Raw genomic sequence first — 27,043 nt, forward strand, 5'->3', positions numbered from 1 at the left:
AAACATTAAGGAACACTGAAAACATGGATGCAGCTAATGAAACTTGTCCCCTCCATCTTTTACATTCAGAAAACACAACTGCATGACCCCCCTACACTTTTATGTAAGGACATATAAAAGTAAACCAAAACAGCATATTAAAGCTCTGTCTGTATTTCAAAAATAAACTGAAATGGAACACAGGTTTCTTCTACAGTGAGACTTGCATCTTCCTCAGTTCAGAGGTAGAGCTTCTGCACATTGTGCATATATTTTACCACTGTCTGATCTAAGATTCATCAGGTCATCACATTGAGGTGAAGTACAAAGCCATTTATCCAGCAGCCTTTTTCCAGTTGCCAGACTCCTGGCAGCCAGATCCTTGACAACAAAATGGTTATCAAGGATAATGTTCCGTTCCCTTAGATAAAACCCTAATTGCTTGTCCACAGTCACTCTGTAGAAAAAGTCTGAGAAAGAGATTATCAGTACACTGCTATAAAAAGCACTAATGCAGCTTCTCTTGGGTCTGGAAACTACTTTTGGGTAATCAGATTTAAGTATTATTAGTTAAAAGATCAGATTGATTTCCATTGCTTGTACAGTGGAAAAAAGATTTTAGCTGGATGATGTTTCTTAGGGTTTGACTACAAGAAATATGGAAAACCAATAAATGTTTAAGCTTTTAGGATTTTTGACTTCTTCTGAAAATAAGATGGTAAAGGGATGAATATTGATTTGTTGTTACACTAAGGAATACCTTATTTGTATAAATTTTTAACTTGGATATAATACTACATATAAGGAGAGCTGGAATTAAAATTCTTGTGTCAAAACCCATGATTCTGAATAATTTGGTTCCACAGAAACTACTTTTTAACTCTTACCTATGTAAGTCACATCCACATAATGAGGATCAGAGACATTACTTCCCATTTCATTAGTTGCCCTCACAGTAATATTGTATATGGTCCAGAAAGAGGTGTGCTTTTTATCGAAGTAGCACGAATTGGGGCCTGCAGTTTTGTAATCTGGACATTCATAAACTTTTTCTTCTCTGAAATGAAAGAATCCCAGTGATTAGGTTACACAGACTAAAACACCTGATTTTAGTTACTAGTACTTCAGCATTATTTAGGGCTGGATCTGATTTTTCACACCTGACAATGTGAAGAAAATTAGAAAACTGCTTCCAGACTAAAGAGTCATTGGACAATCTCAGAGACAGTACTAAGCTTTTTCCCCTCAAAGTAACACCACAAAGCCTGAAGGATTTAGGCTATTGCAGATGCAGCTGTGGGCTAGTACAGTACAGCTCTTCCTTCTTTGAGAGCCACTGTCCACTGCACAGCCCAGAGATCCTACATGTTCCAGAGACTAAGTAGAATTGACTGCTGAAGTCCTCTAACCTATCTATTAAAAATTATGTATTTCTAATGTTCATCTCACACTTACAGGAATTCTGCATATTACACTAATATGCTTTCAGAATTTATTTGGTCTTTCTTCTCTTGATTAAAAAAAAAATAGAAATATCTACTTTCACATCCATAACCAAGCTTCCCAAAGTCAGAGGAGGGGTAGGAGAGAAATTTGAGTATGTAGTCTTTGTTTTCATGCTCTTCCTAGATGCACAATAACAAAAGAAAAAGCTGTGGATGTGGACCTCTTACTCTGCCATACCTGACTGGACCAGCATATGTCTTTTTACACCAAGAGTGGGCTCTCAGCTGACAGTTACAGAGTTTAGCATCTATTTAGGTAATTGCAAGGTAGAGCAGTACTAGGTGAACTAAAAAGGACCAGTAAAGTTTTGCAAGACTTACTGACTCTTTCTTTAAAATGAATGTTTAGCACTTTATCTGAGTTCCAAGGAAAGATTACTACAGAAACCAGGAGGATTCATGCCTTATGAATACTAGTGCAAAACAAGTCTTATCAGAAGATAAAAGTTTTAGTATCTGCTAATTTTGGAAAGTTTTATTTCTAAGACTGGGTGGTTGAAGAGTTTTAGGATTGTGCAGTTGTATTGTTTACTAATATGCTGTTGATGAGCAATGAAAAGACAGAATTCACAGTAATTATATACCTGCCATTATAAAGAGACCAAGATTTAATATTTCGATCTTAGACATGTTGCTGCTTTAGTGTGATGCCATAACATGCCACTGGACAAAACCATGGACTACAGAAAATGGCACCTCCCAAAATAAGAAACCAATGAGAATTGATTTTCCAGGTCCTTCCAACAAAACACCGAATAACTACACAGCACTTATTACCCCTCTTTGCTGTAAAGCAAAGTGTGTTTGGTCAAGAGTCCTCCATCTGAAGCAGGTTTCCACCAACAAGTAAATGTTTCTTTTTCAGGAGAACGGCACTTTATTATTATAGGCTTTTCAGGAGGTAACCGTTCTGTAAGAGATCAAGAAATTAACTAATCAGTAAGTTTAATCGATTAGGTCCACCTTGAATTTGTAAAACAATGTCAAGCAAAGAACAGGAAAATAGAAAAACAGGAAAACAGAAAAACAAAAAACCAGAAACAGGAAAAAAGAAAAAGTTTTGTTTCGTAGTGGCACAGGAAAGGAAGGACCATTTGCTGCTTAGGGCAACAATTTGCTACTATCACCTGGATTCAGAATTCTTTCTTGCTGCAGCTGCACTGAAAAACAGTTTTAGTTTGCCTGTGGCTTTCTTCCACCCCAAAATCTCATAAGGAATGTTGAAATACTGTCATAGCAGGCTCTATAAAATTATTTAAAATACACTCTACTGTCCAATATATTTTCTATGGTGTTCTGGTTTCAGCTATGATAGAGATAATTTCTTCTCAGTAACTGGTATAGTGCTGTGGTTTGGATAAATAATTTTCACATTACAGGGCTATTTTGTCACTAAGTCATGTTTATCCTAAACCAAGGACATTTTTGTGTCTCCTGCTCTGTCAGTGAAGAGATACAAAACAGAAGAAAAAGGCTGGAAGTGACTATAGACAGGACAGGTGACCCGACCAAGGGGATACTCCACTCCATAGAATATCATCTCCAGCATACAAACTTAGGAGTTACTTAGAACCAGTGCCCATCAGGATTCAGAAATGGAGTCTGGCATTGATCAGCGGTGGGTAAGCAAATATTTTTTTCCCCTTTTTTTATCATCATCATCATCATCATCATCATCATCATCTACTACTACTACTATTATTATTATTATTATTATTACTACTACTACTACTATTACATTTTACTTTGTTTTAATTATTGAACTGTTCTTATCCCAACCCACAGATTTTACCTTTGATTCTTCTCCTCATTCCACCATGGTGACATATGAGTGAGGAGCTGTGTGCTGGTTTGTTGCCAGCTGGGATTAAACCACTTCATACCAAACCAATTTTTTTTTCCCACAAAAGATGTGTTTTAAGACTATTCTGTTTGTTTGAAAGGTATGCTGTCATTTTCTTTTGATTTCAGGTAAAAAATGAAGAATGTAAATCTATGTCTATTTGTTGGTGTTCTTGCCAGTAATTTTCTTCTGAAGTACTCAAAATATACAAAGAAGTAGTTCTCATATTTCACTGTAATGTTTTTATGTTCAGTACTCAGACTACTTGCATGCTTGCTCCTGAGAAAGTTTTTATGGTTTCAAGAACAGCATTTAAGAACTGGGCGGAGAAAAATGCTTAGATTTTGGATAGGATGATGCTCGTCAAAACCCTGAAGTGATTGAAACTTTTGCAGTTATGTATTTGTCGCAAAAAAATCCCTATTACATCAATAATATATATTTTCTACTATGTACAGCAGAGATATTGATTTTCCAAATTTCTAAATGCTTAATGCAGATCTGAAAATGGGACATTTAAAAATATTTTTCTATTAACAGTACTTCAACAATGTCCATGTGAAATAATGAATAACACAACTAGTAACTGAAGAAGTTTTGAGACAACTAAGCTAAAGTGTCTGGCAACAAGATACGATTGATACGTATTTAGTGTGTCTGCTCAAATCCAGTAAAACACAGATACTGACTTCCATGTGATAGTATCTGTAAGTGCCATCAGGGCTTTCAGTCCATGCTCTTATACAAAAAACATTACCTGATATTTATAGCTACAGGCAAAATTAACAAGATTTTTAAATAAAGGGACAGGGACAATAAATTATTTAGGCATGCCTGTATCAGAAGTGACTTCCTAGCAAATCCCACCTTGTTTATCATAGCCATTTTCAGCAGAGGATCCTGACCAGATCAACAAGATTAACAAAGCAATTACACAGAAAGTATGGTAAAATACACTGAGCACTACAAAGTATCTGTGTGAGAGGCCAGGTTTTCAGGACTGCCATTTAGACACCTCCACAGCACTGCACCTGCTACTTTTAAAGCAATTTACAGAACAGCAATCATCCACTCACCTTTGGGGATCTGAATGCTTCTTTCTGAGCTCCACTCGCTCCATTCTCCGAGGTCGAGCATGCAACGCACCTGAACAATGTACTTCACCCCAGCTTTCAGGCTGCTCATCTCATAGTGTGTCTGCATTCCTACAGATACTGTCTGTAAAAGAAAATGGACTGGGAAAATAATAAAGAATTGGACCACTTCAACAAATAAACCATAAAGGAACAGGCATGAGTCACCGACTTGAGAAATTCAGGGATTTAAGTTGGGTATTTATAAGATACCAATTACCAAGAAGGAAAAGTAGTGATTTAGCAGAAAAAAATCACTGCTGTTTCTGATATTCAAGAAAATATTGAACTGTAGACTTCCTAATACACCACCAGATCCATAAGGCAAGGAGCATTACAAGTAGTCCAGTGCACATATAAACACCATTGAAATTCTCGGGGGCTTTAAGTGAGTTTCTCAGACCCTTCTAATTTCTCCTCAGAGCTATTTCAAAATGCATAGCATTCTCCATCATCAAGGCATCAATAAACTAGGCAGAATTTAGGACACATGACTCTAAGTTTAAGAATGACACTTTATCCTGAAAATTAAACTGTAGCAGTACTGAAGCTGATTCCTAGAAATATGGCAACAGGTGGGGAACGTCAATGGAAATGGCTAAATGTGAGCAGGCCACAACAGAATTTCTGAGGGGCAGGTTGCCTTCAACTGATCATGTTGAAGAGGATGATGATAACTGGGTTTTGTCATACATAACATTGGGATGATTATGTAAATATATTGAACTTCACAGTTTCTACAGACCACTCCAGTATTTTTCTTTTTTTAATCAGATCTGATTACAATAAATTTTCTAATCTCACATTTTTATAAGACCAATTAAACTGAGACAAGAGAATTCACTGAATAGCGCACTTATAAAATAAATACATTTTTTCCTTACCTCCCACTCTTCCTTTTCCTCAGGCTTTAGTCGTAGCTCATAGTGATATACATGTGAATTAGAGCTGGCATCAGCTAATGGGGGTGGAGACCATTTTGCCCAAAGGTATGACAGGTTAGCAGATGTGTTTGTTTCTAGAGAGAGGTTCACAGGAGCATCTGGCTGAACTGTATAAATGAATGAAAAGTGTGCAATTTAAATTTCTCTGAGAAAAAACCACCTCCTTTATGGTTTTGTATGTCATCATATTATTTTCAGATAATTCAGCACTGTAAAAGAATAAGAAGCCTTTTTTCTTTCTCTTCAATGAGTTTAACTAGCTCCTGATTTCCAACAGTATCAGCAAATCTTAAACTTTACTCTGAATTTGTCAGGCTAAGGAAATACAAATCATAATTTTGTAAGGCCACTCCTGCAAAACTAAAATGTCAGCTATTTCATTACTAGAAAAAACAGGTATATTATAATTAAAATGGTATATTATGTGTGTACAGAAAGTAGAATGGAGTCAGGAATAAAAAGTACTACAAAAAGTCTGCATAATGCTCAGGCAGTTATTTTTACACTTCCAAGACTGCAATGCCAGCAGTTAAAAAGATTTTTACATTTGAAATATTCGGTGGCTTAACCTAATTTGTAAATTTTATAATCTACACTGAGTCTAATTAAAATACTGCAGACAACTAGAAAGTAAAACAAATCTTTCAGCTGAAGTTAAAATTTTTACATATTCAACATGAAATTCCTACAATCAAGTATGCAGTTACTTAATTTAGAATTAAAATGCAGTTTTTGCATACATTTAACATACATATTTTAGATTATCTGTAAATAAACACTTCTCAATACGAAGTTTCACATCATGAGGAAAGCAATCTTTCACTACTACCTGTTCTGGGATTAAAAACTGCACACATCTCCAACTAGTTTGTTTTCCATTTCATTATTTAATTTTACCTATGGAAGTTACATCCACATGCTGAGGATCTGAGCTGTTACTTCCAATCTCATTTGTTGCCATTACGGTGATAATATATGTTGTCCAGGGATTAGTATGGTTTTTATCAAAATAGCAGGAATTTGGACCTGATGTTAGGTAGTCTGGACATTCATAGATTTTTTCTTCACTGAAACAAAATGATTAAAAAATTTAGGAAATGAAGCAAAGCAGATAATATTCTAGCAATGGACTAGATTCAACAGAGAAATCTGAAATTTATATATATATATATATATATATATATATATATATATATATTTATATACAAAATTTATATTATATATGTTATATATATAATCACAAAATAAATTATATAGATATATATAATATTAGTAAATGTAAATAAATTAATATATAATATAAAAATTATTTTATATATATCTATAATTTCATCTCTTGGAAACATAAATGTTTCATTTACATTTTTACTGCAGTTGTTTTGATGAATGCTTTCTCCCCTTTGTTTATACACAGGAATAAATCAATAAAATAACAGCAACATAAATTTTCAGAGACAGAACAAAGAAATTCTAACAATATTTATAAGCAAGTAAGAGGGAAATGAAAAGTACTTGCTTCCATTAGATAAGTTGTTAAAATATATTTGCATACTACCCCTAGAAATTAATCTTATGGGCCCTATGGCAGAGAGTTCTTTTATTGATTAGCTTGTTTTCAGCAAGGTCAGAGAATCATTTAGGTTGGAAAAGACCTCTAAGATTGTCCAGTCAAGCTCTGACCATCTTGTCAACCAGACCACAGCACCAAGTGCCATGTCCAGTAGTTTCCTGAGCGCCTCCAGAAATGGTGACTCCCCAGCTCCCTGGGCAGCCCATTCCAACGCCTACCCATCCTTTCAGTGAATAAGTTCTTCCTGAGGTCCAGCCTGAACCTCCTTTAGTGCAGCTTAAGGCTGTTTCCTCTTGTCCTATCACTATGCCCTGAGAAAAGAGACTAACCCACCCATGAGTACAGCCTCATTTCAGGGAGTTGTAGAGTGATACAACTCTACAACTGAGCCTTGAGCCTTCTTTCTCCAGGATAAACACTCCCAGATCCCTCGTCTGCTTCTCACAGGACTCATGCTCCAGACCCTTCCCAGTGCTGTTGCCCTTCTCTGGTCATGCTCCAGCACCTCAATGTCTTTCTTGCAGTGAGGGGTCCAGAACTGCACACAGGATTTTGGTGTGGCCTCACCAGTGCTGAGTACAGGGGGAAATCACTGTCTTGGTCCTGCTGGCCACATTATTGCTGACACAGGATGGGTACCACTGGCCTTCTTGGCCACCTGGGTACACAATGGCTCATGTTCATCCCCAGGTCCTTCTTTGCTGAGCCACACTCCAGCCACTCTACCCCAGCCTGGAGTTGCACGAGGTTGTGACCAAGGACAGGGCCTGGCTGCCCCTCACGCCATTGGCCTCAATGGAAATCCCTCCCAGAGTCTTCCTGGCCTCCAACAGATGAACACTCCTGCCCAACCTGGTGTCATCTGCAAACTGACTGAGGGCCCTCTCAATACAGATCATCAATAAAGATATTGAACAGGACTGACCCCAGCACTGATTCCTTAGGGACACCACTAGTGACCAGCTGCAGGTGGATGCAGCACGGTTCACCACCACTCCCTAGGCCCAGCCATCAGCCAGTTCTTAACTGCAAAGAGTGCTCCTGTCCAAGCCATGGGCTGCCAGACTTTCCAAGAGAATGTTGTCGGAGACACTGTCAAAGTTTTTGGTGAAGTTCAGGCAGACTACATCCACAGCCTCTCCTGAAAGGGTCACCTGTTCATAAAAGGAGATCAAGCAGGACCTGCCATTCCTAAATCTCGTAGCTGGGCCCGAATCCCTTGGTTATCCTGTATGTGCTGTGTGGTTGCACAAAAGACAATGCATTCCACAGCCTTCATTATGTCAATTTATTTGCTTTTTAACGTGATCATCATCACAACCATCTAAAAAAAAATTACTTTATAGTCAATAATTATTGCTTTTTTATGGATCTTTGGATTCTTTAGGAGAAGGATTGTTTTGTGCTCAAAGCTGGCCTAGGTGATGTATTCACAACCTACCTCAGCTGAGAAGAACTATACAAACCCAAAGCATCAGATGATGTGGCGCAAGAATAAAAATTAATTCTACTATTATGCTTTATGTATCATCAGTAATAAGGTTTCTTATTTTCTAGGCAGTTTTGATACAGTTCACAAAGAAAATATGGGAGAAAGGGGTCTATACCTAAGAGAAAATGAGCCTAGAAAGGCAATTGTGGCCTGGGTTCAGCAGATTTAATAAATGGATAAGCACACCTATCCTTATCTAAGCAGAATGGCTCTGGGCAGTGACAGGTATGACTAAAATGTTCATTAAACCTTTTGATCAAAATTAAAACATTGGGGCTTTCATAAAATAAAAGTTTTCAAATAATCATTGTGTGTGGTAACTTCATTAAAGACTGCATCTTTTTCTGCTTAGTGATTTGGAATGTTTAAATGTAGAAGGGATTTCTGAGGCTTTACCTTACCTATTCTGAATCTCCCTGGATTTCTAAAAAAAAAAAAATAGTGTTTCAGCCTGCCTGCCCACCTGTCCTGTTCAAAAACTGTTTTCAGGAAGAAAGTGCAAAGCTAAACAAAGATGGACAGATCAAGTAAAGTTGCCAAACATATACACTTCATTCCTGACCAGGATGAGGGAGTTGAGAATTTACCAAAATATTAACTTTTGAGATGTGATACCCATGTCTGATTTCACTGCATTTTGGGAACCACAAAACCAACAGGAGAAAAAATGACCATAGTCATAGAAGGGGGTTTTGGTGTGCATGGTAATGGACAAGCTCCTTGGCAGGGCCTCAAGGGTCCCACCAGCTCTCACCGCCCCTTCCCAGACTCTCCATGGGGACCTGGGTCCCAGGACCCCAGTTGAGCTGGTCTCCAGCTCCACACCGCCCTGCCTTTCCCAGTCACAGCTCCCTGAGCCTGTCCAACCCATGAGCTGATGTCCTGGCCCAGCCTGGCGTCAGCCTGTCCCTGTCCCCAAAGAAGTGACTGATGCCCTGCTCTGCTCCATGGCTGGGGTGATGGGAGACCTGCTGCCCTCTGGTGCCCTTATGCTTCAGTGCTCAGAGGAGACCCCATTCAGCTGTGTGCTTCCCAAAAAGATGGGCAAACATGCCTTTGTTTCCAGCACATCTTCAGACAAGTAGGATTTTTGGTAGATGAGTTTCAGGAGAGACAGGCTGAAGATTTGGGGATGTCAGTGGTCACGTTTTCTTCCAACAAGGGAAAAAAACATGACAACAACTGTTGTCTATCTAAGGTTAAAATAGATTCATAAAAACGTAATTATAAATAATTATTTAAATAATTAATTGAATAAATATATTAATATTTATTCATAAAATTAAATATTTATTCATAAAATTAATTCATAAATTAATGCTGTCATTCTCTTGGTCTGTCATAACCATCACTTAATCACTTACAGAGTACATAGGCACCACTTGTTACCTGTCCTTGCTGTAGAACAGGGTGTAATTGTTAGGGAGTCCTCCATCTGAGCCAGGCTTCCACCAACATGAAAAGGTTTCCTTTTCTAGAGAACGACATCTTACTATCTGAGGTTTTCCAGGGTAAGATTGACCTAGAGAAGTGCAAAACTCAAACTAGTTAAATTAGAAGTGGGCAATGCTTTTGGATGCTATTGTTGAATGATAAATCAACCAAGCATTCCTTTTTTGAAGACAATAAAATTACATGAAAGTGTGAACTGAATTGAGCAAATAATTCTGCCTGGGAAAAGGATCAATATTCTCAAAAAGTATATACACTTTACCTCAAGCTTCTAAAACAGCTAGTAAAATGATTTTGATTTTTTAACATGAACATTTATTTTTTACCTAAACTTGAAATGGTATATTTATCTCAAAATTAAACTATGAAGATGGGACCTTTAGGGTTTGTCCCCATAAACATTAAAATTTTGTATCTTCAGATCATTTTAAGATTAAATTTCAACTTTGCAACAGAAGTAAAATTCCATTCTTTGTGCATATTTGGGGTAAATTATAGGTCAGAAAATTATAAAAAGAAGGAAATCAATGGGCTAGATGGAATTTTTTTGGTACTGGAAACCTGAATGTATTAATTCATTGTTCAAACATTCCCTGTTAATCCAAATACGTTTAGACTTCTCATTAACTTACACCAAGAATACAGACAATATACTTACATTCATTTTAAAACAACAAGCATGTGACCTTTTAACCTAAGCTTATCTCATACCATTAAAGTTCTACGTAATTATCTCAAATAGTGTAACTATTCATATGCTAATTCCCAAGAAGGTGACAGGCATAAAGTGAATATAGGGTTTCAGTATTGCCACCAAACAATCTTTAAATTAATCATATAAAAAGAAAAAGACAACTCCAACCATTTTCAAAATTGCCATACCAAACTACAGAAGAAAGTAATTTATAGAGGTACATACTCCAGTGGTGGTCAGGATATATTGGGTAAAGCCTCAGACTTTTCTAAAGGAAGTGTCTTAAGGAAAAAAACAAGTGTTTCAGTAGGCGTTGTACTTACCAGTCAGACCTACTGTAGTCAGAGCAAGCTGCAAAATAATTAGAACTGATGAAATGAACCTCTCTTTCATGATGCCTGTCTCTCCTCAAGGGGAAGTATCAGATCAAGGGCTTGCTGAAAAACACGCCATCATGGAACAGTCAGAAACAATGCGCAGCATGTAATACGTATCGCATGACTTGATCAAAGTCCTTTTTGAATTGCAGGTAATTGATTCTTGTTCTATCTCAAAAAAGGTGAGGCAACACCAACAGTCCCACTTTGGAAGCTGAAAACTGGAATCTCGGAGAAGCAGGTAGGCCTTCCTAGACGTCTTTGAATGATTAGCAGTGCTAGGATTACAATTTCTTAGCATTAACAAATCTTGCATATTTCTTTGGCATCTTGGGATACTGGGCTCTTATCTTAGAGTTCTAACTTCTAGATTAATTAATTAACCTAAGAAAGAAGCCTTTTAGCAACAAAAATATACTTTTACCCCTACTAATGCAAATAAGAGGTTCAACATACTTGAACTCTGAAAGTCCTGAAAACAGAAGCCAAATAGAAAAGGTCCGACATTCATTTACAAGTTCATGATTTTTGATCCAACCTCAACACTTCACAGTATTTAGGACTGTCAGTGTTGAATTCAGGATCCCTTGAGCTGAAGAATGTTACTCTTTCAATGTATTCAACCAATTGTTTCTACTATATTTGATTTTGTAGTAAATTTCAGCTGAAATACACATTTTCAAGTGGTCACCAGCTGGGACCACGACCCAGTCCCTGCCGTGGGCTCACACCACTAGATGTCCTCAGAATTCAGGTTACAACTTTGGGTGCTCTAGACTCCCTGTTGCTGCTAAATCTGTTTGCTTATCCTGAAGAAACGACGTACTGACTTTAAAGCAAACCTCCTACTTCTCCCACCAGAACAATCCCCTCTTGGAGATGACTGCAGTCAGCTGTTGGATTCTCGGTAGCCAAACTCAGCCTTCGAATCTAAAGAAGAACAATTTACTGCCTAAATCGGGAGTTCCTTGTTGCAGCTTTCCACTCCTACCCCTGGCACATTCACAGGTACAAGTATGCTCGCAACCCATTCTGTGTAGCACAGCATGGGAACAAGCTGCGTCCTTGGTGAGGAAAAATCCTTCGTGGTTCATCAGATGACTAATTTTTCAGTATGCAATTAATTTTCTACATCAAGAAACTATAATAGCTCATCATACAAATGTTTTTCAATCACAAAGCCAAGTAAAGTATCAGTTAATGCAGCTAAGTCTAAAACATGTTTACTGTGGACAATGTGGAAGAGAACAACACTTGGCTACATGCCCATATGCCACTTCTGAATAGCTAGGCATGTTTCAGGCATGTAACTGAGCTACAGGCTGGAAAATTGCATCTGGGTTAGTTTTAAACTCACTCAGAGTACTTTGCGCATATAAAGACAGTAAAGAGAGAACTACTTAAATATAAATTCCAGTTTGGTGTAAACAAATGCAGTTTTTATTGCTGTAAACAAATGACAGGCACAAACATTAGAGTTTAACTTCAGAAATTACCCAAAAATAATTATATAGCCCCATAAAAATGAGGCTATATAATGAGGAACCCAGATGACTGGTGAAAATGAAATAATCAAACTACAAACAGTAACTATTTCATGCACATATTATAGTATTTACAGTATTTTACTCCTTCTAAAAATAGTTGGAACATTTGCAAAACAATGTACTTTAAAGCTGACTCATATGGAGAAAGAACTATTACCATGATTATTTTTTTTTCACTTTTATGTATGTATCTTTCTAAGTGAAAAACTGACAGAAAGAGGAACTGATTACACTGGCTGAAAGAATGAAATTTTTTAATACAACAAAAGACAGGTATCATCAAGAAAGATCTTTATTAGAGCACTCTTCAAGGAAAATGTGATGATTTTGTAAACTGAAGACCTAAAGAACCAAATTAATAGTGAGAGCAAGAAATTAATGCATTAAAACAAAAGTATTTTTCCTCTGGAGCTTTTGAAAATGAGATGATTGTGAACCACTTCTCTAATGTGGCTGTGCAAAAGAACAAGAGGGATATAGGAAGGAATATGGACCTATCAGTGTCACAGACTAAGCTCTATCTACAGTTCTGGTAACCTACACTTGGGAAAAAAGAACCAAACAGATTTTAGAACACAGCTATGAACATGACATAGAGACTGTCTCATGATGGTGATTTAAAGAATTGGCTTTGTACTCCATGCAAGTGTGGTTGTCACGTGCAAACACAAAAGTAGATAAGCATCAAAAGAGGGAAAATAAGATGTGTAAAATAAGAATGTTTCCATGGTTGCTTTCTATTCAGTATTTTCGACTCAAACAGGGAAATGGCTTCTGGAGAGATAACTTGTTTTTTTGAAAATACTTGCTTAATAAAAAGGTAATACTCACTTTGTCATAACAGTATCTAAAGTGCATCTTCCCTATATATGACATGAAAATGTTTTCATGAAAGGGTTATTAGCGTTATTGAAGATGCCATGAGGTAATGTCTCTCTTTTAGGACTGAATGCATTCTTTCATAAGGGATGCAGTGGACACTGATTTGCCACAATGTGATCCAAAACCAAGGGTTGAGTAAGTGATAATTAAAAGATCATATGCCTCCTTTTGAAAGTCTTGATTTAATTCCAACCAAGTTATTGCATTCTGACATTCTATCTGAATTTCGGCCTTTTAACGCAGCTGCTAGATTGTATTCAACAGCTGCACATCACATGCCAGAATGCAGTGCTCCTTGATGGAAATGGAAACTATTACTGGTGTTTTAGAATGCACAGAAGAATCAGATATTCCTGTAAAATAATTCTGCCCTGGAATAAATAATATAATGAAATTGCAGGTTTGAAAACTGGGCTGACAATGCTACTAGATGAAGATGAAAGCTAAACACCAGGACTTAAATCAGGTGCCTGAAGCAGAGTTGAAAGAAACATGTCCTTGTCCTAATTGACTTTTAGTTCTTGCATTCTTTTCTTTCTTTCTTTCCTGGCTCTGCTGATGGATAAATTTCTTGAGACTGACAGAGCAGTCTTTACTCAGTTCTTCACAGATGGAAAAATTTTCTATCTGCAACGTTTTCGGGCTTGCAGGAACAGGAACAACAGTGTATCAGCCACTGGCAATGACATTATGTGCAACACAATTTCTGCTTCTGTGGCTAACGAAATCAAAGGCCAAAAATACTTTACCAATCTCTACTGAAAAAGTCTGGCATTTCCATTAGTCATGATGGTAAACAATGTTCATCTTTCAGGCCTGGGGGAAGACAGTTTAAGGAGCTCTCAAAACACCATAGTTCATTACCATTTGAAAGGCTGAACTACAGCTGTATGAAACAAAATATAAAAAAAAAAAAAAGAACTAAATAAAGCAAGAATGTGAGAGTCTGTTAGACCATCTAGAGCATTCAGCTCTACTGTGGACATGGCAGGAGTCTGTCCTCCCACACAGAGATCACAAATGCCAACAGGGATACATGTTCCTAGCCATGGCCAGAGCATCATGGCCAGATGTATTTCTGACTGATGGTGATGGTTGGGACTATACTGCAAATTAAAAGCTGTAGATGTGCAGTGTGACCAGAGCTCTGCTTTCCCTCTCTGAATGAGCCCTAATTGGATGTTTCTGAATACCTCAGGCACCCAGCACTGCCTTCAGGGTGATGTACAGGCTCCAGAGAAGATAAAGAGCTCAGGCATGTCTATGATCTGAATTTCTTGTGACAGATTCCAGCTGGCAACTTTAAGCACAGAGGTTCTGTGGTGTACTTTGTGAGGAAGCCTAGTACCTGCTACTGGCTATGAACCTAGATATTCAGTTAATTTATTGGGATTTGGGACTTCATATTTCTGTGCTGCATAAAATGGGAGCAGTGGCAAGCACTTTTAGATTTCACTTGAAAAGTCTACATAAGGGCTTATAATATATTTTTCTGAAATTTCTCTTGTAAGTCACCCCCTAACAAGCCTTGGCAGTCCTTCCTTTGATTAGCAGTCAAGATGTGATAATGAACAAAACAAATTGCCTCACCCATGGAGATATGTTTCTCAGTCTGAAAGACTTGAGTCGATTTTGAAAAAGGAAAATCACAAACCACCAGATTCTTGAAAATAGTTTAGACCCTTACATCTCCACCATAGTATTTATGCTCTTAATTCCTACTGATTTTACAGAACTGAGTCTAAAATTTTCTTAAGAACTCTCACTACCTAAACTGATGGGAAAAAAAAAAGCCAAGAGAAGAAGAAATTACCATTATCCCTACTTTGCAGATGAGGAACCAAGGTAAATGCCCAACAGACTCATAGCAGAAGTGTAACAAAAACTAAAACCTGATCATTTTCTACCATTTTTCTTTTATTTTCTAAATACCACCTCTACTGCCTTTGTTCTCCCGCAAAAACAAAGCTAATGCTTTAGCTAACAGTAGTAATCTTGCTCTGCCTGTCTCACATTTCCTGAATATTCAATTTTCTTCCCTGATGGTTTGTAGGTTTAGCTGTAATTTCAGGATTTATTTTAACAGCAGTCTCTTACAGAAAAGAGAATCATAAGTTCCAAAGAGTAAAATTTTAGAGACTGAAAGCTAGAACTTACATTAGAACTTACATTACTACATTAGAACTTGCATTCTAACTTACATTAGAACCTGAAATATGTCATCTCTACCAACTATCAAGCCCAGCTCCACAATCACTATCTTCTTATAATAATTTTAGGTACTTCTGATACAGCATAGTCATAAAGTATGAAATCGAATTCTCTACCTAGGGATACATGTATGTGAGAAAGCTTTTTGTGGCTCTCTTTCATGAATATCAGATTACTTGAAAAGTTGAAAACCAAAAATTCCAAGAATAGTATATTTCTGAAAGTATCACTACTTTATTGCTAAAGCATAAAGAGAAAGTCACTCTGTATTAGGTGTTTCAGATACTGACACTCGAAGTCAGTACATTTAAACATTGAGAGTGATAGAGACAGTGGTAAAATACTGATCATGCTTTCCTTTATCTATTTAAAACAAAATTTTGTAGCAATGAGCTTTGGATACAGTTTAAATTTACTCACACACTGTTCTAGACTACTTGTTTAAGGGCTAATCAACATCTGCACATAAAAGCTGAGAGGGCTGGGGGAGGAACTCTAGCAGTCTCATCAGAGAAAACTGGGTACAGGGAGTGAGCTACACCTGACTACCAAAGCACAGTCAGACCATTGTCCTTGTGTGTAGCCCACCAAACAAATCTCGTTCCCCACTGACTGAAGGAGGCAGAACACTAGGGATGAAGTGGAAGAAAGGTTTTAGGGAGAAAAGGAAAGGTTCAAAGTGGACTGGGGAGAGGTAAGAATGGGAAATAAGGGTAATTAACAGTTCAGTTCCATGTAAACTCATGGCTTGTCAGATTGAAATGTGCACCTGATTATTGTAGTCTACCCTACAAACTCATTACATCCTATTTCTATCTCCTGTCTGGGTGAACTGCTCTGAGTGGTGCCTTTGGATGCCAGCGAACTCTCAAATGGATTAGCCAGTGAAGAAAGAGTCAGGTTGCAAACCCCCAGGTTCAAATGCAGATCCCACACAGCTGGATAGAGCAAGAGGATGTGGGGCCAGCTACTAGGTCAGCTAAACATCCACAAGTAGCTCCTGGGGCAATCCATTTATTTTGTGCAAATGCACACACATATATGTAGAACTACACGTTAGGGCGTTGTTGATGTGCGTGGCTCCTGTGTGAGTTTTGTGTCCATGTACCCAACCACTGGGAGCAGCTATTCAGCTTTGTGACAGGCAGAAACTGAGATCAGAGTCCTACATAAGCCTCACATCCATGGGGCTGCCTGATTGGGCTGATCCTAGCACACCAACAGGCAATGTTTTACCAACAAACCCATACTTTGTTTAATAACCTGCTCTCTGCCTTCCACTCCATATACACTATTTTGTGAAGAAAGAATTTCGATGGGCAACTTCTGCCAGAGCAATAAAAACTACTTATACATTAGGTAACTAACTTTGAAAACACTAGTTTCATCATTGTTTTTCTAACAATATCTGTCTGTAAACAATTTGAAACAAAATAGAGTATTTTCTAACTAACAATAAGAATGGTCTATATCTCCCAGATACCAGGTGGGAAGACGTATTACTCAATTACCAGGGTATTCTTTTGTTTGGCTCCATTTCAGTAAAGCTAATGAGAGCAATAAAAATAGCATGAAGTTATTTGGCATTGTCCCATTACAGAGGAACAGATTTAATTGAGGGTGATAAACGGGAGTTTTTTTAGGTGCATATTTAAAAGGGCATCAATAATGTGCAGCTGAATATGGCAGAAATAAATGCTTGTAGTTAGTCAACCATGGCATAAGGTGAAATGTAGTTTAAAGACAGAGCTCAATGAATGGTTCCTGCTTTAGACAGGACAGAAATCTGCTCAAGAGTGTGCATGCTGGGTACACTGTTTGAGTCAAGATTGGCTAAATAGAATCTTCTACTACTTTGCACTACATCAAAACATACAATTCTATCCTTCCAGAAAATTTTATTCTGCTTTCATTACTTCCTTTGTCAGGAAGTGGTAGTATAAACTAGTGGCGTGTCCCCACATGTGACTGACATAAAATGTGTTTTTTTACCAAATTTGCAACAGTGCTGCAAGTGTTGGCTTCATCATATCACCAAGTGGAAAGGATCAGGATAGAGTAAACCTTAACCTTCTGCTGTAACCAGACCAATGACTCTCATCCAAGTATTTCTACATCAAACAACCATTATTCAAATCGTATTTATTGTGACAGACTTGAGAACAGAGACAGAATCCTGCTGTCTCGGGTATTGTACAAAGAAGAGTTCCTGCTCTTAAGAACTGAAAATATAAGTAGCCAATTAATAATACAGCAAGGAAAAAGGGATCTAAAAAGCAGGTCAATCTGGTATATTTTTGGGATGAGATTAAAGATTATTTTATTGATAAAATATTGTCAAAATATCCCATAAACTGGAAACTGCCTATGAATCACCAGTTTTAGAAAATTCATGCTGGCATGTCACAAATATTTTTCAACCAAAGTCAATGAATGAAAATTTTCAAAATTCTAAAATGAACAAGTATCATCAAATCACATACAGGATTTTGTTTTGCAGTTTTCCAGTAGCATATTTTCTGAAATCTAATAAAATATTTGTAGGTTTTCCAATTTTCCAACAAAATCATGCTATGATGAAAAATTCCTGATAATTTTTAATTATACATAGAATTCCAATGAGTAATGCAATGGCATTAAAATCTTACTATTTTGACATTTCTGGGGGAAAATGTTGGTGTAGAAGTGAGGAGTTTTTTTTACAGAGAGACAGAAATTATGAAAAATTTAGAGAAAACAAAGGAACACAACTTTGGCTGCAGTAAAGAGAACACAATAATGGACATAAGTGTGAGAGGTTAGAGGTAATAAGACAACAAGGAATGACACAGAAGTGGGAAAGAAGAAATAATCTGTTGGGACCAGGCAGTAGAAGGTCAGCTGAAGCTGTAATTTTGAATGTATTCCATGATCCCATATGAGTTGCAAAGCTCCATCCCCCGGATGCTGACCCCCAATAGCTTTTACTTGGTGAACTCAGGCTATGGGGTTGGATGGAGGAGAAGCATCTCCTGTAGCCTAATACCTGCAAGCATCAGTGGGGCAATGCTGAAAAAAGCTGCAACCATAGCTATAGAGTCTCTTTATTCCCTCATAGTGGGACAGCCCATTTTGGCTGAGTCTGGGTCTGGAGTCTCTCTTCAAAGCTTTATGACTGTGGTAATACTCTAAAAGAAAGAACCTGGCTGCAGGGGAGTGAATTTTCTACTTCAATCACAAATATGCTTAGCAATTAACAGTATTAACAGTGGGAGCAAAGAATAACAATTGTTTTCTGTTTCCGTGCTCTCTTTTTCAGGAGGTTCCTCAGTATGAGATTGCAAAAGTAACTGTTTTCTTTGTGTTTTTCTGGGACTTATTGTATACTTACATTTGAATTGTTTAAGTGACTGTATAGTTATTCTGTGAAAGGATGCAATTACCAAAAATAACTACTCCAATTAAACTAATAAAAACACTCAATGTCCTATTATTTGTAAGCATGAACATTTCTCAAACCTATTCCCTAAGCTTCAGCTTGTTGGTAAAAGGGCTTTGTGATTGCATGTTAAAGACCACCACTGATGCCATGTACAGGTAAGTGGCACATTGGTTAGCTAAAGGAATGAAAAGTGTTATCCTGGTAAATCTAAAACCAATTATTTGAGAGAAATTGCTGACAATAATGGGAACAAAACACTAGTAAACCCTCAGCCTTCAGTGTGCTGAGCTTAAAATAATTATCTTTTGGCATTCTTAAAAGCATTATACCCCCTTTAATACTGAAACCTGTAGATATGCAGAGAGATATCTTTATCATGCCTAGATCTCAACTTGGTGTCATTTTATGGATCTACTCAGATACCCACCTCCTGAGTAGAGTTGTGTCTAACGCATTTTATAAACAGATTATTCTCTACAGGAGTTTAGATAGGTTGTATTTGTCTCTAATGTCAGTAGAAAACACACAGTGTCCTCATGAAGAGAGTCTTCATACAGAAAGTCAAATGTTCAAGCTACTGTGAACTCTTCTACAGGCTAAACCAGTAGTAGTGTCAATACTGCTCTATCACAACCCTGTTTTAAGTTCTACACAGATTGTCATCTTCCCAGGGAAAAAAAAAAATTAGCAGTGGAAAAATACTGATGTTCCTAAAAGAAATGTGCATTCTGAGGGAACTGAATTCACCCTTTGATCAGGAGTAAAAACTGCCCTTATGATTCCTTCATGATGAATCTATAAACTGAGTGAAGTACAGCACTAACCTGCTCTACTCCCTATCTTCAACTCAGGATGCTAAGCTTTGGAGAGTCTAAGCAATGCTGAATTGTGGTTTAGATTCTTCCTCTGTTTTGAAGTGTAAGGAAATGACCCTGAGGTTGCAGACTGTGAGATTTTCATGCACTTATTTACAGAATAATGAGTAACACTGCAATCTCTGGAGGTTAAAGGTAAATTCATTAATGAATTCATTCATTAACCAATTCACTCATTAACTCATTTGCTCAGCTCCTTAGGAACTGCAATCACGGCATTGTCTCCTACTGATGAATGGTAATATTTGCATTTCTAACCATAAATTAAAATGTGCCAAGAATCTATTTGAAGAAACCAATTTTGCAAAGAAAGAGGAAGCTTCATGGTGCAGCAAAATGCAAAAATTAGCTTCACAAATAGATCAACTATGTATGGGATATTAGGTTTCAGAGCATGGATAGTGTTTCATTTCAGACAATAAAATGCTTCTATCTTACCTCTGCTGTATTAAAATGGTGCCCAACTAGATGAACATGAATGTACCAGTTTGCCCTGCTTCTCTTAGGAGTTTGCACATGTGGTTAAATAATGAAGAAACAGCTAGTTAATCATTTGGAGAAGAAAATATTTCAAGGATAAAAAATATATTCTACACTACACCAAAATCTATTTTAACACTTTTCTCCAGTACGCTTCTGTTATTTGGTGAAAAAGAATAAAATGAAGAAATTTTGGTGAGGGCAATGTATCAATGCATCAGGCTACATTTGACTTTTCGGCAAATATTCTTGATTCACTGTGTGCTGTACAGCTTCAGTGGCTGTGAAATGTTTTATTTGCACTAAGTCTCAGATTGGATCTATGGTGTGTACAGTAATTACCAAGTTTTATGGGCCTCATTGCACTGTGTATGACTTAACCTTGGAACACTGGAGTCAATGCTGGCGTCCTCTGTCTTTGAAATAGCATGCTTCTTCAAGATTATAAATCCACATTCAACTCAGTGGCCAAAGAGGAAGGTGGAAGGGGGGGTATTGTGACCCTTTCAGAGTGATCCTTTCAGAGCTAATTGCAAGAAAAAGCATGAGTTTTGCCTAAAAGAAATAGAAACCAAAATTAAAAAGTTTCAATAAACGCAGGTAAAGAAAGATTAAATTTTTTTATGCCCAAGAATCTGAAATGTTCTGCATCTTTTAATCCTACAAAGGCTATCTCACAAAATCATAATGCCCCCTGCCCCCACCCAAATCTGAAATTAATAAGTCTGAAATAGCAATGACATTTATTTTAGAAGTATTTAAGGAGTCAAATAAAAGGCATAAGCAACAGAAACTGCCCTCTGCAGTGTGGACTTAATGCTACATTGCAGCAAACAAGGAAATTTTAGTAAGAACTGATATAATTTTAAGCATGGTAATTTAGATCACTAGAAATCAATTATCAGCCTCTATAATTACCATCAAGCTGTTGAGGCGGCCGGTCAAATTTCTGATGGCTCGACCTGGATGCCACAACCTTCCCAGAGAGATGTCCTGCAAGAGACAACTTTCTAGGGGTCCCAGGCAGTCCTTCAGCCAGGTAACCTCAGCAAGGGGCAGGCAGTTCAGCTCTCAGCAGTGCTTTCAGCTCTTAAGGATTCCAGCTCTGCCTTTCAAGGTGTACCCTGGGCAACACAGGGACACAGAGACAGGAGCGCCGTGTGGCTGTTCCGCAGAGGCAGCCTTTATCCCAGCACCCTGCGAAGGACGCCAGTGACAGCAGCTCCCCCCTGAACAGGGCAGAAACTGGGGGTTTTATGAGGAAGAGTGGGGGTGGTACAAAGGGGAAAAAACAATCAGTCCAAAACAAATCCATATGGGGTTCCAAAACATGCTGGGAACTCACGATGACCAAGGAGGATTTCTAAGTCCCGGAGAGTTTGAGAAGATCTTATCATAGCCCATTCAAGGGATAGCTCTCCAAGGGAGAGGGCTGGCATGCCTATCTGTCTCCACATCAACCCATTTTGTTTCACATCCCAACACAACCAACTTGAATTTTTAGCTTTTTTGTAGGCACTCAGTTACCCAATCATATTTCAAATGGTAAAAACATTCATTTTGTGTGTAATCCACTATATTTCTTCCACAATCCCTGGAATAAAAACCTTATGCTGACATTTATGAAATACCAGGAGGAAAAATGCTGTAACTGTGGGTATTACTTTAGGTAATAACAGCAAAGCTTTTAAATACTTGCTTACATAAAGGCTGACCTTTCCCGTTGATATAAAAGTAATTTCTATTGAAACTTGGATCCACCCTTTATTATTCTTACCTGCATCTTTTCAAGATATTTTTTTCAGTGATACCTTTATGTTCACATGTCTGAGTCTGCTTGGCTTCATGCCCTAGGTCACAGCATATTTTATATACTTTACAGAAAAAGTCATGGGAGACTAGCACAGTCATGTTTTAAATTCCTTTTAATTTGATCTTTGATTTGCCCCATTGACAGTATGTTGAATGTATGATCTGACACTGTTAAAACCCTGGCACCAGATTTTAATTTTTTTTTTTTTTTTTTTTTTTTTTTTTTTTTAATTGGGCATGGTAGAAACCTTGTGCAAAAACTGTTCAGGTTTCTATCTTCCTTAAGGTCTGCTTCCACTTGAAATAGGGGCTTTCTGCAGATTACACCTCTGACAAGCTTGCCAATAAACCAGTCTTGGGTGATGAACACCAGCACTCAGAACGAAACAAATGTGAAGCAGCACAGGGAAGAACTCTGAGATCATCCAGTCTCACCTGTGACTGATAGCCAACACATCAGCCAGACCACAGCACTGAGTGCCACATCCAGTCATTTCATGAGCAACTTCAGCACCTCCCTGAACAGCCTGTTCCAATGCTTGACAACTCTTCCAATGAAAAAATTCTTCCTGATGTCCATCCTGGCCCTCCACTGGCACAAGTTGAGACAATTTCACGTTGTCCTATCACTTGCTGGCTGGGAGGAGAGGCTGACCCTCACCTGGCTACACCCACCTTTCAGGGAGTTGCAAAGAGTGATAAGGCCCTGCTTGAGCCTCCTTTTCTCCATCACAAATGCCCCCAGCACCCTCAGGTGCTCCTCACAGGATTTACTCTCTAGACCCTTCACTGACTCAGTTGCTCTTCTCTGGACTTGAGCTCACAGAAAACACTAAGGCTCTAAGGACCAGCCACAAAAGTGCATAGAAGAGGCAATTTTCCTTGTGCCCCACAGAGTTTTGTCCCAGGTGCAGTAGGGAACTCAGTTTGCAAAGCTGCTGTCTGGATGAAGAACAGGTTTTGAGGTTAGCTCAAGATGGTCTTTCAAGACACAAATAGCAACAGAACATTAGGATGGCAAACCTGTTGCAGACAGCATGTTTGGGTAATAGAGGCATTTTGAAATCTTTAGATGTGAGCTTAGATTTTAAAAATAAGTAGACCAAGTAAGTAATAAAATTCCATTGTGTTTTAAATACCAGTTTTCTGCTTTTTAAACTCAGCTTTCTTAAAGCTGATTTTTACTTCATTTTCGGAGTCCCATCTGCATTTCAACATTTGCATAGCCATGTCCGATATAGCATTTTGATTGATACAAAAATTATTAACTGTTCAACAATGCAGATCAATTATTCTTACAGATAAATGCTGCTGAGTAACAAATACAATAAGAATATTTTCAGTTCAACAGCCACCTCTGTGGCGTTCTTAAACTGGTTCAGAAGCCTACAGCCTACTTCACCTTTCTATTCTGGACCACACTTTGAGCTTCTCTGGATGCGCAGACACTCAAAATCATGCTGACTGAGAGTCAGCCACAGGCATACAGATCTGAACACAGCATTAACCCCGTGTATGGATATGCTGCTGCCCTACAAGGAAGATCTAAGTGAAGTCAGAATGGTATGTTACTCTATCCAGATAAGAGACAGACTCCAGCTTTGGAAGGTTAAATAAAACATGGCAACATTTAGTTACTGGTCATAGCTCACTTACTGTCTGCCATGAAAAGGAAATCAAGGGGACAGTGCTTTTAATAGGGATTTCTGTAACATTCCTCCTCTGGAGGTGAAAAAGAACAGTGGTTCTGAAAGTTGTTGATGCACCCTGGATTTCAAAATCTGCTCCACTATTTCAGTTTCCCACTCTTACTGATCAGCTCTTTAATCACATACACAAAATTAATTCATTGAAAGATTAAGCAGGTGCTCGCAAACGCTGATGCATGCATAGATGCATATGAAAGGAAAAGCTCACAGACTCTTTTTTAGGTCTCCAAACCTCTAACTGGAGCAAGAGTCCTTATTTTTTAACCTGTGTATAGCCAGAAGAGTTACACAATTATGTGTATACAACAGTATAGAAAACCAGAAAATCTCCAAGTCAACAAGTATACAGTAACAAGCATACTGCTAAACAAAGTGTAACTCTTTATTCTTCAGGAATCTGAAGGCTTAGGAGCAGGCTCTCAGAGTCTGTTTTGCTACGGAATTAAATTCACTAGTATACACTTTAATATGAAATCAGTTTTATGTCACTGAATACTGCATTTTTGCCACTTAGTGCATTAAATATATACAATCAATTCTTTACTAAAAACTAAAAGGGATGGGAAATAATTTGTTCTTTTAGTAATATGACAGGGATATGGGGGAAATGCATCAAATGGAGATGTAAACCACCAGCAGAATGCACTGCTGCACCAATAATATCAAAAACCATGTTAAAAACCTGCTGCAGAAACACAGACAGCAAATGTTAAAATGAGATGCAATTTTCCACGTTGTCTGCAACTGAAATTGGTAGGAAGCTTCATTGGTTCAAAACCTTTGACAGTAGAGTCTCAGTTTAGACATGTGCTGCTGCTGCTGCATAATACCTGGCATTACATGTAATTTCCTGTGTGGAAGTTCAAGTTTTGGTACAAAAACTCCACATAAAAGGAGGGAAGAAAAATTGAGAGCAGACCATTGTGGTGCATGCCAATCCTTCCAAATACCATCCTAGAGTTTGAGAAGATAGAAGGGAGTACCAGAAAGCACGCGTATGTTCTGCTGATAAATAGGGAGAATTAGAGCTCAGCTCCAGGGTTTTACTGCCATCCCTTCCAGTAGTTGAGTCTCTGACATCTTGTTCATCTGCAAAATGGGTGGGCATCTCACTGACATGTGTGTCTTTTTAACTACACTTACAGTTTCCAAGTTGATTGAAATTAATATTTCAAAGCTACTTTGAGGACTTCAGATTGAAAAGTTTATTCTTGAGATGTATTATTGGTAGTAGTGATTTTGTTGTAAGTAACTAAAAAAAATCCATGTGGCAGAAATTTTAGCAAACATTTCAAGGAATCACAGAATGGATGAAGTAAAAAGACCTTTGGAGAATGTCTAGTCCCCTGTAGTGTTCAAAGCCGGGTCAGATAGAGCAGAATCATGTCCAGCTGGGCTTTGATTATCTTCAAGGACAGAAATTCTACAATCTCTCAGGACAGACCTTGCCCATGTTTGACTGCCCTCACAGTAGATAAGTCTTTTCTTGTATTTAATTGCATTTTCCCATACTACTGTTCATGCTATTTCTTATTCTTTCCCTGGATGCCACTGGGAAGAGCCTGGCTTAATCTACCTCACTGCCCCATTCACCCATTGATGAAGTTCTCCTGAAAGTTCTGTTTTCCTGGTAGAACGATTCCATCTCTTTATTATCTTAGACATCCTTTTCTGGACTTACTGTGGTATGCCCATGTTTTTTTTCTTCTAGGGAGCTCCAGACAGAATATCAGGTGCTTTAGTCTGAGGCTGTCAAACCCTTCAGGACAACACTTGAAAAATAAAGCTGAAAATATACAACTAATTCCATTGAGTGAGAAAGTGAGAGATAATCAGTCCAGCTTTGAGAAGAACTTCGCTTTAGAGCTCTGCAGTGCTCATTTTCCACTGGTGTATATGTATAAGAACTGGCACAATGGATCAGAAAATTCTGGTTCTAATCCCAAATCTCCTATTTTATTTTATATGATCTTTTTCCATTAGTCAAAATCTAATTCCTTTTTTAGAGGAAATCTGCTCCTAACAAAGGCATCAGCCAATGACTGAATTCCTTTACAAACCACTTTATTTTTGACTTTACAGCCAAACCATTAAGTAAGTCACATAAATTCTCAACCTGGGAACAAACTGTCATTCTTCAGAAAGTTCATCTGTTTGTTTTTGGCTAACTGCATGGAAAATAAAAGCTTTGTAATTTCTTGGTATTTTTTTCTCTCCCTCCATTAGCATTCAGTTTGGTAACCCCTAACAAGAGCTACATGCTTGGCATTTCTATTCGAGTGTCATTTTCACTGATTGCAATGAAACTATATCCCAGAACATCTAAATGATAATAATTTTATAAAAATCCTAGACTGACAGCACACATATTATTGCTGAGGAACATGACTCTTTGTCCTTTATAGCATCTAAAAGACATGCAGGTCTGTTTTTCCTGCAGCTCAAGTTTTACAATTATGTTTGACACTAAAACCCAGCCAAGGTCCCTACTTCTTTGATCAAAAGTATACTAGATTATGACATTTGGGTGGAACACCTGACTGTGGTGTTGGCCCTGATGGATGCTGGGTGCCCACTAAAGCTGCTCTGTCACTCTTCTGCTCTGTCAACTGGTCAGGGAAGAGAAAACACAGGGAAAGGCTCCTGGGTCCAGATAAGTCAGGAAGGGATCACTTACAAGTTACCCCCACAGGCGAAATAGACTCGACTTTGGGAAATGAGTTTAATATATTACCAATCAATTCAGAGTAAGATAATGAGAAATAAGAGCAAAGCTTAAAGCTTTCCCCCAGCCCATCCCTTCTACCCAGGTTCAGATTTACTCTCAATTTCTTTACTTCCCCCACTGGGGTAGGTGGGTAGGGAGTGGGGGTTGTGGTCAGTTTATCACACAGGAAAGACTCCTCACACACTTCCCCTTCTCCAATGGGGTCTCTCCCAGAGGAGACAGACCTCCACAAACTTCTTCTACTCAACATGACTGTTTCCCATGGGCTGCAGTTCTTAATGAACTGCTCCAGTCTGGGTCTCCTCCCCAGGGTGCAGTCCCTCAGGAACAGACTGCTCCACTGTGGGTCCCTTGTGGGGTCACAGCTCCTGCCAGGAGCCTGCTCCAGC

The 27,043-nt window shown here is 38.1% G+C and overlaps 1 protein-coding gene and 1 long non-coding RNA gene across 26 annotated transcripts in view; one reads left to right on the plus strand and one right to left on the minus strand.

The window, feature by feature from the left end:
- The window catches only part of PRLR (prolactin receptor), a 155,532-nt gene that overhangs the window by 12,569 nt on the left and 115,920 nt on the right, over window positions 1-27,043 (minus strand). For 15 of the 24 annotated variants that reach the window (XM_064403800.1, XM_064403801.1, XM_064403799.1 and 12 more), the window contains 7 exons: window positions 10,936-11,049; window positions 9,856-9,988; window positions 6,302-6,471; window positions 5,345-5,511; window positions 4,404-4,545; window positions 2,262-2,394; window positions 867-1,036 (listed from right to left, as the gene is read on the minus strand). In XM_064403800.1, coding sequence (XP_064259870.1) covers window positions 867-1,036; window positions 2,262-2,394; window positions 4,404-4,545; window positions 5,345-5,511; window positions 6,302-6,471; window positions 9,856-9,988; window positions 10,936-11,005 — 985 coding nt within the window. In that variant the 5' untranslated portion in view covers window positions 11,006-11,049. Of the gene's footprint in view, window positions 1-866; window positions 1,037-2,261; window positions 2,395-4,403; window positions 4,546-5,344; window positions 5,512-6,301; window positions 6,472-7,307; window positions 7,443-7,479; window positions 7,685-7,899; window positions 8,025-8,128; window positions 8,214-9,855; window positions 9,989-10,935; window positions 11,050-20,747; window positions 20,767-20,786; window positions 20,808-27,043 lie in introns of those variants that run through there. The other 9 variants (XM_064403809.1, XM_064403808.1, XM_064403814.1 and 6 more) reach the window with 9 other exon arrangements.
- On the plus strand, window positions 7,799-26,190 carry LOC135289941 (uncharacterized). 2 transcript variants are annotated; one of them, XR_010352672.1, is made up of 6 exons: window positions 7,799-8,691; window positions 11,142-11,230; window positions 11,851-11,997; window positions 13,480-13,553; window positions 15,152-15,263; window positions 25,638-26,190. It is a non-coding gene; the product is annotated as an uncharacterized LOC135289941 (long non-coding RNA). The 2 variants fall into 2 exon arrangements; XR_010352671.1 differs by lacking the exon at window positions 25,638-26,190 and having other exon boundaries at window positions 13,480-19,087.

This window comes from Passer domesticus, chromosome Z (genome assembly GCF_036417665.1).
Source record: "Passer domesticus isolate bPasDom1 chromosome Z, bPasDom1.hap1, whole genome shotgun sequence".
Taxonomy (NCBI): domain Eukaryota; kingdom Metazoa; phylum Chordata; class Aves; order Passeriformes; family Passeridae; genus Passer; species Passer domesticus.